This window comes from Arachis ipaensis, chromosome B08 (assembly GCF_000816755.2).
Source record: "Arachis ipaensis cultivar K30076 chromosome B08, Araip1.1, whole genome shotgun sequence".
Taxonomy (NCBI): Eukaryota; Viridiplantae; Streptophyta; class Magnoliopsida; order Fabales; family Fabaceae; genus Arachis; species Arachis ipaensis.
The window spans coordinates 50,223,581-50,238,672 of record NC_029792.2 but is presented as its reverse complement, the minus strand read 5'-3'; the positions used below and the strand labels follow the sequence as shown (position 1 = coordinate 50,238,672).

Genomic DNA, 15,092 nt, shown 5'->3' with positions numbered 1-15,092 from the left:
TAGAAGAGCAGCAAAAGAAAGTTTTGGTGAATCTAAAGGAATAGGACTAAGAGACAAGGAGTCCTGGTGGTCGAATGCGAGTACACAAGAAAAGATAAAGATAAAAAGGGAAATGCTTTTTGCCGATGATATCGTCCTTATGGGAGAGTCAAGGGAAGACCTAAATAAGAAGTTGGAGTTATGGAGAGAAGCTCTAGAAGTGTATGGTCTGCGCATAAGCCGTAGCAAGACGGAATATATGGAATGTAAGTTCAGTCTGAGAAGGGAAAATCTCAATATAGAGGTGAAGAATGGAGAAAACATCCTACGAAAAGTTAAAAGTTTTAAGTATCTTAGGTGCATTATACAGGATAATGGAGAGATTGAACAGGATGTAAATCATAGGATCCAAGCAGGTTGGTTAAAATGGCGGAGTGCATCTGGTTTTATATGAGACAAAAAAGTGCCTTTAAAACTTAAAGGTAAATTCTATCGCACCGCTATAAGACCGGCTATGTTGTATGGTACGGAGTGTTGGGTGGCTAAAGGGGAGCACGAACATAAGCTGAGTGTGGCAGAGATGAAGATGTTGAGATGGATGAGTGGTCATACGCGATTGGATAAAATAAGGAATGAAGATATAAGGGAGAGAGTTGGAGTAGCACCCATTGTGAAAAAGATGGTTGAATCGCGTCTCAGGTGGTTTGGACATGTGAGAAGAAGACCGATAGAACATCTAGTCAGGAATGAAGATGACATGTGAGTAGCACCCATTGTTGTTGTTGTTTTTAATATTACTCTTTTATAATCATTATGATTTTTTGTTTTATTGATATTGAATATTTTATATATGGAGAACACTTAAGAGTCAAAAGTACACGTTTTATATTTAAGAATGATTCAATAATAAAAAATTAAAAAATATAAATGTAATTAATTATTGATTTTATTTATAAAAAAGATGAAATATGAGTTGAGATAAAATCAATCTATCATTATTGGTATATAAATTTAGGATAATTTACCTAAATAAAATAATTGGAATTTATATTTACGCAAATACAATAATCTAAAATTCATTACATGCCTGTCCTCTTTAAAATCTATATAAATCGAGGATGCTATCCACGGTTTAACATTTGTATATAGACCGTGAGACTCCTACCGCGGTTTATGAAGAGAAACGTTTGTGCATACACCACGGGACCTCTGTGACGGTTTATGAAGACCAAAAATTGTACATAAACTGCGAGATTCCTACCGCGGTTTATAAAGGAAATGAAATCTCCATAAAACCGCGATAGCCAGTGACGAATTGCATTCCTGAGTGTGAGTGTTTGGGTTTGAGAGAATTTGGAAGAGAATCACTTGACAGCGATTTTCCGGCAGGATGGGGTCATGAGAGAACAAAATCGTTTGTACCGATTGAACGGTGTTGCTCACATAGCTGGAAGCATCAATAAAAAGGTTAGTTATTTATAAGTTGTTCTCTTTATATGTTAGTTGCTTGTTGTTTCGTTCATATCTTATGTCACTTTGATGTGTGGTTAGGATATTTTTATAAATAATTTGAAGATGTTAGTGATTTATCCGTTAAAATTTGATCAGTACCAATTTAATTTTTTTTGTTAATTTATGTGTTAGTCTTTCATCTTTGAATTATTTAATTTATAAATAATTTAGGTATTAGTGATTTATCTGTTAAAATTTAATTAGTATCAAATTAACTTTTTAATTAATTGATATGTTAGATTTTTATCTATAAAGTATTTAATTTAAAAATAATTTAAATGTTAGGGATTTATCTATTAAATTTTGATTAATACGAATTTTTTGATAATTTATGTATTACTCCTTTATCTATGAATTATTTAATTTATAAATAATTAAAGTGTTAGTATTTTTTCTATTAAAATTTGATTGGTATCAATTTATTTTTTTATTAATTTATGTATTCGTCTTTTATCTGTGAAATATTTAATTTATAAATAATTCTGACCCACAGTTTTTCAATAAAGTATGATCTGATCATGTAGAGGCATATTTTGTTGCTTCCTAACATTATAAGTACACCTAGTTGGCTGCATTATGTAACAAAATTAATTTGGTACTAATCAAATTTTAGTAAAAAAAGACTAATACCAGAATTATTTATAAATTAAATATTTCACAGATAAAAGACGAATAGGTGGTGCAAACCCCATCTTGTAAACGTTAAACACCTCACTCATACTGTAGACATCATGAACATATGTCGACCGATTCAAGCGCGAGTGAGCACGGCATGCGATGGCATGACAACATAGGTGATGCAAGGCCTAAAAATACCTACAATCGCAAATATGATATCTAAGTGAAACTCGATAGTTGCCAAGCGAAAAGTTACCAGTAGGAGTCGTCTCAGCCATAGTATACTCAAAATGATTCTTGTTGAACAAAGTAACGGTGAAGCATCTGGAGTCTCTCAGGTTGCGCTCTATTGCTTTCACCAAAGCCTGACAAAATTGATGCCTAGTCCCTAATTGCGTCTCTACCATTTGTCCTCGGATAACAAACAACTCTGCAAGCCTGTCATAAATGGACTTCACAAACGATATTAGTGGTCAGTGGCCAAACCGTCTCCCGCTATCCTGATGTTAGGTCCACTTATCATATTTTATTTGGTTGGCCCAATCACACATAGCCAGATTCTCAGTCCGCATAATATTAAACCAATAGTCAAACTCTGTCTCGGTCTTCGCATATATAGCATTCAATAGTAGCATTGAAAAGTTTGCCAACACCTGACAAATGTAGAATGCTCGATAAGCACGTGGTGGTAGCTAACCACTGTCAGGGGCCTCCAGGGCAGCTTTGATGCCATTGTGCCTGTCAGAGATAACAAGAATGCCCTCTTGTGGCGTCACATGCTGTCGTAGATTGGATAAGAAAAAAGACCACGACTTTGCATTTTCTCCCTCCACAAGTGATGCGTGAGCATCTTTTCTTTATTTTCTTATTATTTTACATATTAACTTATTGAGTTTTATTGAGATTTTTGTGTTTGAAGCCTAAAATAGAACTCGTAGATCTTAATCAGATCCTGTAGATCTTCATTAGACCCTATCACAAATGTATCATACTTCACACCGGTTGACACAACTGCAATAGGGATCTCATAAAATAACTTTTTTATCCACTTGATTCCAAACTGTAATGACCCAACTTCCAGTACGTCATGATCGTACCAAAAGTAAAGAGTTACTAACCTATTTCTTTTATTAACTATTTAATATTGAGCCTTTAGTTCGATATCGCGTTTCTATTTTATAGAAAATTCCAAAAAATTTTGTTTTTGATTATCAAAATCATATATCAGACATTTCAAAATAATTCATTCAAGATCAGAATCTCAGCCAACTTATCACAAAAATCAGTAATTCAAAATACAATTCACAACCGCATCTAATTTCACTTATAATTTAAAGTCATCACAACCGCATCCAATTCTAATTCATAATTCACAATAATCACAATAGCTAACTATTCTCAAACACATGTCAAGCAATTCACATCAATTAATCAATACTTAACCATTGTTAACTATTTGTAATTATCCAATTAACCTTGTAGGCATTCTAAATTAAAAACGTTTGATTTTAAAAATAAATCCCCTACCTCAAAGTGTCGAAATCCATAGAAATTGGGAATACTGCACTCATCAGCAACAACTCTAATAGTAGCCATATCATCTTAAAGTAGTAGCAGCAACAGTTTGGCATCTCCGATCGACGGCAGCAGCACTCTGTCAGGTTCCGACATCTGTTCTGTCCCCTTGGCAGCAACTACAGTAGTTCTGGGCAGCTCCAGGGATGGTGGAAGGCCTCAGCATCAGCCAAACAGCAGCAGTAACAATTTAGAGTAAAGCCAGAACAGGGCCAGACCAACAATAACAGTTCTAGCAGCGGGGATTGCGTCTTCTCGGATTCTAGAAACCAGAGGCAGAAGCAGAACTGCCTAGCTTCTCCATACAGTGTCCGGCGATGCAGCGGCTCGGCGACGGCGACGACTTCCATCGACGGTAGCGGCGGCGAAGAGACGTGGCTGCAGTGACAGAAGACTTCTCCTTCCTCCTCTGTTGCGTCTTCTCTCTATTCATAGACCTCCAATGACGGCGACGATGAAGACCTCGACGGCGGTGACGAAGCGGGCTCCACGGAGCGGCGATGAGGGCGACGGTGGCGGCGCAAAGATGGCAGTGACAAGGCTGGTTGCGGGCCTCTCTTGTTCATGCGTCTCTCTCTCTTCGCGATTCTGTGCCCTCGACGATGACTTGTGGACGGATCAGCGGCGACGCGAGCTTATGGCTCCATGGACGGGACGACGACGTGAAGCAGCTCGGCGACGAGCTCTAGGGAGGCGGCAGTGACGGTGAACAACCCCTGCTTCCTCTATTCTCTTCTCCGTTTCCTCACTCTCCCTCTCTGATTTTCCCATTTTTGAAGTTGCACTAAAGGGGGGTGAAAGGGGGTGGGGTGCGGCTGTGGTGAGGGGTGCTAGGGTTAGGGTTTTTTGTGAATTTGGGAATTAGGGTTTTTGATTTCCAATTTGGAAATTAGGGTTAGAAATTAGGGATTTTATAAAAGAATATGGATAGATATGAATATATATTTTGATAAAATTGGAGGGTAGAGTAATTTTAAAACCAAATATATTCTCTTAAAAATATCTAAGAATATTGTTTATCAACATATTGCTAAGTTCAATTAATTATTTCTAGTTTAAATTATAAAATAAGCATATTAATCATATTTTTATAAAATATAGTTTAAAATCAATATTAATTATTCAAATTAAATGATATAACTTTTTATTATTTTTCTATTATCAAAACTCTAATTTCAATTTGTGTAGAATAACTAATTATAATAAAAATTGTACTTGAACATTAATTAACTTTAGTAAAATAATTTTCTTAAAATAAAATTATCAACAAATAAAATAAATCACAAATAACTAATTATTTAATTTTCAAAAATTAGAGTTGTTACACAAACACCTCAAGCTTCTGCAAAATACTAGTTTTTAGATCTAACAAGATATTCAATAAACGGATAAATACACTTAAGAGTTTCTTGTCGGAAAACTTTATTCCCTCTCTTTTGCTTTTATAAATTTTCCCAAAGCAATACAATAGTGCTAAAAAACTATCTTCCTCACTATACATTGTGAAAATGACTCTGTCCTTGACAAATTACCTTTAATTGGTATATATAAAGTCTACGGCCTTCATAAATCAAAGTAGGGATCGTACAGTTTATATGTACAATCTTTGATCTTCATAAATTGTGGCAGAAATCTCGCAATTTATGCACAAACAATATTCTTCAGAAATCGCAGTAAGAATCTCGCGGTTTATGTACAAATAGTAAATCGTGGTTAGTAGCCATTTATATAAAATTAAAAAAAAATACGAATGTAATGAATTTTAAATTGTTATATTTACATAAATATAAATTCACTACAAGAGAAGCGGGAAATTGCAGCGGTTTTTTGTGGGATTTGCAGCGGTTTTTAACCACCGTAAAACAGCATACCGGCGCTTCTGGAAACGTCACTAGTTAGGGGGTGGAGATTTGATTTAGCGGCAGTTTCTCAGAACTACTGGCACAACCGCTGCAAATCAGATAATTAATTTTGCTGAAACCGCCGCTATTCGGTCAGTGGGTTTTAAAAAAAATTGCGACGGTTTTGAACCGCCGCAATTTCATACATGTGCTTAAAAATGACTAATTACAATTGTTTAGACCATTTTTCATTAACTCTGTCACCTTGTCAATACTTCAAAGCCACACATAGAAATGAATATAAATAATGTAGAAGAAATATCCTTCTGGATCTTGTCTCACTCAAATAAGAATAATCAATTAAGTTCACTAAAATGTTAAACATCATCAATCTCGGGAACAGATTTAACTGAGTTAAAAAATGTAAATAGTAATTAAGCAGATGACAACCTCACACCATGTCCAGGACTTTTGAGATTGGAGATAGTAACAACTCCATCAAATCCCTGACAAGTAATGATGTATTATAGTCAAAATCAGAGTATACGTTAACAGATAAGACATCCATTTGAGAAGATGAAGTCCCAGTTCCAACGAAATTAAAACTGATCTGGAGAAAGTAAATCTTACACTATGCCTTTTTGTCCCAAGGAGAGTGTACGCCGCAGGAGCTGAGCCCAAAACTTAGAATTCTCCAATTTATACTTCAACCGGTCAACTGTAGAAGCACTCCCATGCAGAGCTTCAGGTGTAGGTGAATCGAAAACAAAATCCATTAAGTTACAGAACTTTTGGAGTTGAGCTTCATATCTAGAAACATGAGAAGAACAAACTTTTCTGCATAAATTAGAACGTGACAACATCTTTACATTCAAAGATCACCAGAATTGTTTGGTTCCAATAATATATTTCAAGAATTTAAAATGAAGAATCAAATGCCTAAAGCAACAAATGCATTTTGGTATCTTAGAAAGGCATAACCACTAAAAGGAGCATCCACTCCAATTGAGGAGCATTGATTTGGTTCACTTCTCTTCAAATTTATAAATTTCAACTTCACTTGTTCCATTATTTCCTCTTTTCATATCCAGAACAATTAGCAGCTAAAATATTGGAAAAGTAATAAACACAGCATTTCTAAACTCGTGTATATATATTTTATAGACATGAGTATGAATCAAGTCATCAACTTCCAAATCATTAGCTCTCTCATCATCTACATAACTTTTCTTTTTTTTCTTTTTGTAGGAAAAAAACTCTTTTTCCAGCTTCATGAAGATTCAAGGGAAGAAAAATATTAAAAAAAAAAAGTTTACCTTGTCATGGCATGCCTGAACCACTGCAGCAAATTTAATGTCCAGTTGATGGGGCTGATCACATAGTAAGAGTAGGGTCACACTTTGGTACATACAACATACCAAATTTCACCAAATTTTCAAATATAATACCTGAATACCTTTCTGAAGAAATTGATAGAAGTCTAACAAAATTAAATGAAATAGCAAAATAACTTTAATTGGTGGAAGCAGCATAAACAAGTACAAGAAAGAAAAGTACCATGTGTGTAACATCTCCTAAGAACATCATATTTAAAAGGGTATACACTAAGAAAGTAATATGGAGGCAAGGGATTGAGTTCCCTGGTCAATATGTCGTATTTATGAGAGCCAGGATGTAATTTATGATTTTCTCTTACAAACTTATGTTGGAAAATTCCAGGAAGATATACAATTACCTGTACTAGCACAGCACCAGCCGCATCCCCAAAGAGAATACAACTCCCTCTATCGCTCCAATCAACATATCTTGACAGAGCATCAGCCCCAATAACAAGAACATTACGAAATCCACCACCTGCATCCATAAAGAGAAAGGACAATTATCTTCACTGCATTGAGCAAGTATTGAGTCAACAAAATAAACAAATTTATACCCTAATGTGACAAGCAGTTGATATTAAGCCCAACACAAATCCGCTACATGCAGCTGTAATGTCATAAGCCAATGGATTTGCTTTGCAGCCAAGTTGTTTTTGTATCTGAAATTCATAAGTTAAAGCAATAGGAGAGGCTAAGAAAGCAAAGTTTGGATACCCAATGTTGCAATGATATCAATACAGGAATAGGTTCAATACTCAATTCATTTGTAAGAAGTTGGCAACACCATTATTGGTCAAATGCTCCATTAATTTATCACTAAAAATTTGCTAATGTAAAACTATACATTACATGGCTATGAGCCTACGATGATACATCCCGAACCCATACCTGTGGAGCACTACCAAATAGATCCTCTAGTGTAGACGTGCACATCAATATAAGGTCAAGATCATCAGGGTCAACATTTGCCATCTCAAGAGCTTTCCTAGATACATCTACCCCTAAAGCTATCAAATTATCTCTGCCTGCATGCACTTCATGAAGCAATATGATCCCAGATTTCCAAAAATATTTTTAAAATGTTCTGATTATATTTGTGAGGATGTTCTATCCTAAAATTATTAGATCAGATTTCCTGTACCTTTGCATGCTCCAAGTCTTCCAAAAGTAAAACTCCAGCTCCTTCCCCATGACAAATCCATCTCGGTTCTGAAATATCATAAACAGCCTAATAAGAAAAACTGAATTTGCCATAGCTCATATCCATAGAAGACAGAATTTTTGTGATAAAAAAAAAGTTGTATCTGTGACCATTGAAACATTAGTTTTTAATAAACTATTCTTTTCAGATTACAAGAAAGGATACAAGACTTGCTCATCAAATCTCATTATAATTATAGTTGTATTGTTTTAAAACTAAAAAATGTTGAAAGATTAGCAATACAAAAACATGGTGAGTAGCAGCAAGAATGAGCAGGATTTTTGTTGTATTTCAATGTCCCAAGGGTGTAAAGCTTTGGTAGGGTCTGTATTCCTCTGTGATAGGGCTTTGCATGCCACAAAACCTCCCAAACCTGTACCAATGATTAGTGGATTCATATCAGCTAGATTTATGGCACGATAACCTTATGCAGGTGAAAAAGAATCAATAGTGAATCATACCAATGGGTATAATAGCAGCATCTGAACCACCACAAAGCATCACATCCTGTAGGAATATTTTCATATTAAATTTATCAATACATTTTGATGCAATGATTGTATCATTACACCAAATTGTCTCTGAAAAAGAAAGTTAAATAAATAAATAAATAAAAGGTATAATATTGGATACGAAAAATTCACCATCCTGAGAGTAATATTAAAGCATGAATACTTACAGTTTCACATCTTATGATGTGGTTTGCTGCATTCAATATACAAATGTGAAGATAACATAGACAAAATAAAAGCCTGGTACGAAACAAAACACCAATTTATGGTGTCCATGTAACAACAGACTAAATCCATCGCAAGTATGTCAGATTCAATATTTGTTGGTACACAAAAAGGATTCATCTTCTTCAAGAAATTAAAATACTAAATAGGAATTAAACTTTCACAACTGCGCTTATAAAATACAAAATCTCAGAAATTAAAGTACTAAACAGGATTCATCTAATTGAAAATCCAAAATCTCTTTTCTCTGATTTATCTTTGGCAAAATTTTATGAAAAATAATTTGCAAATCAAGGTTCAGGTTCATCAGGGACTTCAACAATAAACTGCTCAACAACAACCACTTTTGATTTTCATGTTCAGCCACAGCAACAACAAGAAGACTCAACAGAATCTACAGAGCAAGCAGAATTTCAAATCTCAAATCTAGAAATCCAATCAAAATTTCAAGGTCTAGTTCCAGCATCATCAATCCCAATCTATGATATTATAACACAAGAAATTCAACAAGTAGAAGATTTAGAAGCACATATAAAATTATCTACCGCGATGGCGTTGGACAGTGATGCTGCATGGCACCACTCGGGGCAACGGCGATGGAGAACTTACGGCCAGAAGTGGCTCCGAGGACGACGCCGTCGCGAAGGGGAAGGTGGAGGACGAGGATCTATTGGATCGGGAACCGACACCAAAGCTGCGTTGCTGGTTCACAGACGCGGCGGTCGTAGGCGGAGCAGCTACGAGAAAGAACGCGACGAACGACGAGGTGGTAGCAAGCAGTGTGGGGGACGACGCTGCCGTGAAGGGGAGGCAGAGAGCGTTTGTGACCCTTGTTCATGGAGCAATGGGGGCGAACGCAGATCTTCGGGTAAGAGTGGCGATGATACGGAGGCCACCACCAAAGCCACCGCATCTGAACTCGCAAGCGGCGGTCACGGGTGGAACGGCCGCGAGCGGCAGTTGGTTCTTGGCTATTAGGAGGGTCTCTCTTTGGCCTGACGAGAAATTGAACGCAACTCCTTGTTGGATGATAGGAGACAAACGACAAAACACGAAGGGTGGTGGTGGGTTGAATTCAAGAGTTCAGAAATTGGGAAAAAATTGAATCAGAATGTTAATTTGGGAAAGGAAATTTTAGGCAAAATCAATCGATTAGTGTTGTTCAAACCAAAATTCAGAAGGCATAGAGATGAAATTGATGCAAAATTAATTTATCAACAGCCACTAAAATTAAATTGGGATAAGGGAGAAGAACGTACGAGATTGAGGGGAGCGGCGCCGATCTGCAACTCACAAGGCAAGGGGGAAGGCTGCCGACGACGACACCGAGACGGATGGCTGGGGAGGACGTCGACGATTGGCGTCGTTGCTCTGCTGGGCTTCGCGTGCAAAAGGTGAAGCTTAATGGTGCCTATTAATTTTTGTTTGGGTATTTTAGCGAAACGAAACCCCTCCCCCACCCCCACACAAGGTTATTTGCTGCGCCTGGGACCCAAAACTGCCTCAAGTCAAATCAATTTATAACGGAGTTCATTTACGCAATAAGAACCGCACTAATTCAATCAATTTGCGGCAATTTGAAAAAATGCCGGCAATTTGTGGCTGCTAAGTCCCATTTTTCTTATAGGGATTCTAATTATTTTATTTAGATAAATTATCCACATATTTAAATAGCTAGATAAAGCAGCACACAAAATTTAATGACTTGATGTATTCTAGTATCTGTTTTTTAAATTAGTTCTGAAATATAAATCCATTTAAAAATGAAATTATTACCAAGTATATATAATTAGAAAAATCAGAATGTAGTCAACTAAACTTTTTATTTATAGAAATAATCAATTAAAAGATATGATTGAGATATACATATACATAATAAAACTCATCAATGGCGACGAGTGGGTGGAAAACTCAAGAACATGGTGCATCATATTTTCGGTGCGAGTCTTCAAATTAATGCACTATTTTAAAGGGATGAATCAATCATGACATATAAATAAACAAAAATAGAAATGTAATCAATTAGGGTTAATTTTATTTATTTGAATAAACTAAAATTAGGATATATTTTCAAGATATAACGATAATCAATTATAGGTATAGATATTTTAATAGGAAAAACTATGTAAAAATTTGATAGTATGTGACACTTCTGGTATAAATTTTGAATGAGATATTCTTTCTATTTATTTCATATATTTTTTAATTCCAAAATATATAGTCTAAAGGGATAAGAACAATCAGATAACAAATTGAAATACTAATTATTACTGAAATTCAATCAAAAAAGAGAAATATAATTTTTTGTTTTAAGATTTTATTACTGTGCTTTAATTCATCATTTAATATTTTGTTGGAATATGGGTTTGCTTTAATTCATCATTTAATATTTTGTTGGAATATGGGAATGCTTTAATTCATCATTTAATATATCTACAAAAATCTTTTTTATAATAGATTTAGAATGGATGATTGGAAAAAAAATTAATTTTTCGTTTATAATAGTACATAAATATGCACAAATTAAAGAGCGAAAAGGTGACATAACTAAAATAAAATTCCATTTATTGTAATAAATATACATAAAGAGAAAATTATTTTTAAATTAATTCAAATTACAATTTTGTAAAAAAATTTTATTGCAGTTGAATGCCTATAAATAGTTAAATATTAAGAACTCTATCTCTTCAATCTTTTCTATACTGTATGAATTAAATTTTCAAACCCACTGATATGAAAATATATTTTTATTTCCTCGTCTTCTTACTAATTATTTTCATAGGCTTTGGTATGCACCAAATTTATTAAAACAATTCAATATATTGTTTAGATAACATACTATGAGATTCTGTGTAGATGCTGTCCTAAGATATTCTGTGTAGATGCTGTCCTAAGATAGGAGAAAAAGATATTTGAGATGGAGATAGAAAAAAAAAAGCATCTCTCTATTTTATTTGATAAAAATAAAGATATAAAGACAGAAAAAATTTAAAAATAAATTTTGCTTTCATTTTTTTTATTCTTGGATAAAATATTTTTCTTTTTAATTTTTGTCCATATCGTTCATTTAAAATATTCTTGTTCTTGTATTTCTATTTCTTTCTCTATATTTTTCTTTCAGAATAAAAATAAAATAGAATCTAAACGCATACATTAAGATTATTCTTAACATAAGTTCTTAAATTTTTTATTTTAATACACGTATAACAAATGCATTAAAAATTTAAATTTTATATATTTTTCAAAAAATTATTTACCAAAACATTGTATGATTTTTTAGTTATAACATATTTTGTTTTTAGCAATTGCTATATGATTTTAGTTTCTTAGCTAATGACTGTATTTTATGTCTGAATGTTTGTAGGTAATAACCAAATGCAGGTAACAGAGGGAAACGTGATAACATGCGTAGGTTATGCAGGGAAACAATATTGTCCATCCCCTCCAAGAAATCCAAATAACCCAAATGAGGCATGTTATAATGTTTGCGTGTTTTTTCATTCTAACCATTTGACGACTGGAGAATGTTTTCCAGACAAGGGATGCGTTTGTATCTATCCAAATCCAGATCATCCTAAGCCATGTCCGGTTCCATGTTGTTAAATTGTTATAGAGTAAATGAATAAATTAATTATATTGTGTTTTTAATTGTTTATAGCTAAAGTCGTCGTCAACCAAATAAAATTTAAGGCTAATTTTGTTTAATAAAAATAAACATATATTTCTATGGACATAAAATATTTATTTAATCTTTATAAATTTATGGTCAAATTTTACTACACAATTCAAAAATAAAATTTAAGGCTAATTTTGTTTAATAAAAATAAACATATATTTCTATGGACATAAAATATTTATTTAATCTTGATAAATTTATGGTCAAATTTTACTACACAATTCAACAATAATTTATATTATCGTTGGATTTAATTTGACATGTAAAATATTGTCAATAATTAATAATTACTGTCGTATTTATCTGTTAAATTTAAGAGACAAAAAGACAGTTATTTTATACTAATTTTACTATAAAAAATTTTAATAGTAAGTTATTGTGCAATGAAAAAAAACTTTACTAAACTATTCTATTAGTAAGATAAAAATATATATTTTTAAAAACTAATCGAGAATTTACAATTAGAGTTGGTGATTATATGAGCTTTTTCTCTTCAATATAAAAAAAAATGAAGTAAGTAAAAGCAGCAGAAAGAGAAAGTATAAATATTTAAAATGAGACCATCTAAGGCAAAACTTAGTACTTGAAACTCATAGTAGGACTGACCTTGAGTCAGTGAGCAGGAGCAACAACTGTTACCGTCCATCAGATTAAACCAAAATTCAAATCAAATCTAGTACGGATTAAACCAATATTTTTCAAGATTTTTTACTGTTTATTATGAATAAAGAATATGAAATATGTTGAAAGTTATTTAATCCCTAGTTTTAAACCTATAACTAGTGTATGTTTTCGTATACTTTTTAATAAAAAAAATTAAATAAAAGATATATATAATTATTACTATAAATATTTTACAAAGTTATAATTAAAATTAAAGTTTAATTATTTTTAATATTAAAAATATTTAAAATAATTAGTATTTATTTTAACTGATTTAGATTGATTGAGTGGTCATCTCACTCATCTATCTAAGTAAGTATTAGAGTTTTGAATTTCGCGTTGTGTATGTAACACCTCATTGGCTAGCAGCAGACCCTTAATAAATGGAGCTTCAATCCGTGGATGATTAATTTTCGACCTGCCGAGTTAGAAAATACAGTAAAAGAAAATAGTATTTGTCTTGAAAGTAGCACAACTCTCCTTGATGATAGCAATACTTATGGATATTTATCTTTGTTGAAATTTAACTGTGACAGATTTATTTATTGGTATCATATTAATTCAGGAAGTCAAACAATATGATCAACGTTGTTACCGATTAAAATTTTATAGTTTATGACATGATTTTCAAGCTTCTAAACTTATAAACTTATGTCATTACAAAAGCTATTAGATTAATTAATATTTCTTAATTGATAATATTACCAAAACACTAGCGTTGAGTATTAATTTGTGTAAAAAGAAACTATAATAACTTTTGTTATTCAATATATAATTTATTCTATTGAAAAATGAATTATTATTCTTAGATTAGTAAATATATTTTTTCCATTTTTATATCATTTTATTTGGCAATAATTGTCATTAAAGAAAAAATGAATGACTACAATACCTTATAATATGATACCTTATAATATGATGTATAAAATAATTGTTTATTTCAAAATTAATTCTGGTTAGTGAAAAAATTTAAAATATTTTCTTACACAAATTTAAATTTAAATTTGAATTTAAAATTGATTAACAAGTCACATTTTTAAAATTTTAATAACAAAAACAAAATTAGTTAGGTGCACAATATCCAGATTTATTCTAATAAAATCAAATTAAATATAATTATTTAGTTATAATTAATACCGTTATTGTGCAATGAAAAAAAAACTTGACTAAAATATTCTACTAGTAAGATAAAAATATTTTTTTTTAAAAATTAATCGAGAATTTACAATTAGAGTTGGTGATTATATGAGCTTTTTCTCTTCAATATAAATAAAATGAAGTGACTACAGTAGAAGCATAAAGAGAAAGTGTAGATATTTAAAATGAGACCATCTAAGACAAAACTTAGTACTTGGAACTCAAAGTAGGACTGACCTTGAGTTGGTGAGCAGGAGCAACAAATGTTACCGCCCATCAGATTAAACCAAAATTCAAATCAAATCTAGCGATATTAAACCAATATTTTTTAAGATGTTTTACCGTTTATTATAAATTAAGAATATGAAATAGAGTCCCGCTAAGGAGACAATGGGCTATTGAGTTACAAAATGAACATCCCCCAAACTATCTAGAATAAACATCCGAGTACTAGGGATAATAAACATCTTTCCAAAAGCTTAAACTGATTTTGGGGTTCACCAACGATCGAACTCTTGAACTTTCGGATCTAGCACTCTAATACCATGTCATGATACCACTCATCCCAAAAGTTTCAGCTGATGGAAAAAGGTAACACTAATGGTTATATCTCTAATACTCCCTAAACCTCCATTGTACACAATGTACAAATATTCCATTGGCTCCTCATACTTTTCCTATGGAGTCCCGCTAGGGAGACAATGGACTATTTGTTCAATGTGTACAATGGGCTATTGAGTTACAAAAATAACATCCCATACTATCTAGAATAAC

At 32.7% G+C, this 15,092-nt stretch overlaps 1 protein-coding gene across 1 annotated transcript; it reads right to left on the bottom strand.

Moving 5' to 3' along the window:
* Window positions 5,749–10,314, bottom strand: LOC107611028 (3-oxoacyl-[acyl-carrier-protein] synthase 3-like). The gene is made up of 10 exons (XM_021109438.1): window positions 10,102–10,314; window positions 8,567–8,612; window positions 8,349–8,478; window positions 8,046–8,113; window positions 7,793–7,938; window positions 7,459–7,563; window positions 7,261–7,379; window positions 6,842–6,895; window positions 6,156–6,335; window positions 5,749–6,031 (listed from the first exon to the last, which is right to left on the bottom strand). The coding sequence occupies exons 2-7, from the start codon at window positions 8,604–8,606 to the stop codon at window positions 7,266–7,268; spliced, it is 603 nt and encodes a 200-aa protein (XP_020965097.1). The 5' UTR covers window positions 8,607–8,612; window positions 10,102–10,314; the 3' UTR covers window positions 5,749–6,031; window positions 6,156–6,335; window positions 6,842–6,895; window positions 7,261–7,265.

Excerpts from the sequence above, each read along its gene's own strand:
- LOC107611028 (XM_021109438.1), bottom strand. The coding sequence starts at position 8,606 with ATGCTTTGTGGTGGTTCAGATGCTGCTATTATACCCATTG. Across the intron at positions 8,114-8,348 it reads CTGCTACTCACCATGTTTTT|AACCGAGATGGATTTGTCAT; the intron begins GTATTGCTAATC and ends ATGATATTTCAG. Across the intron at positions 7,564-7,792 it reads TATTTGGTAGTGCTCCACAG|ATACAAAAACAACTTGGCTG; the intron begins GTATGGGTTCGG and ends TATGAATTTCAG.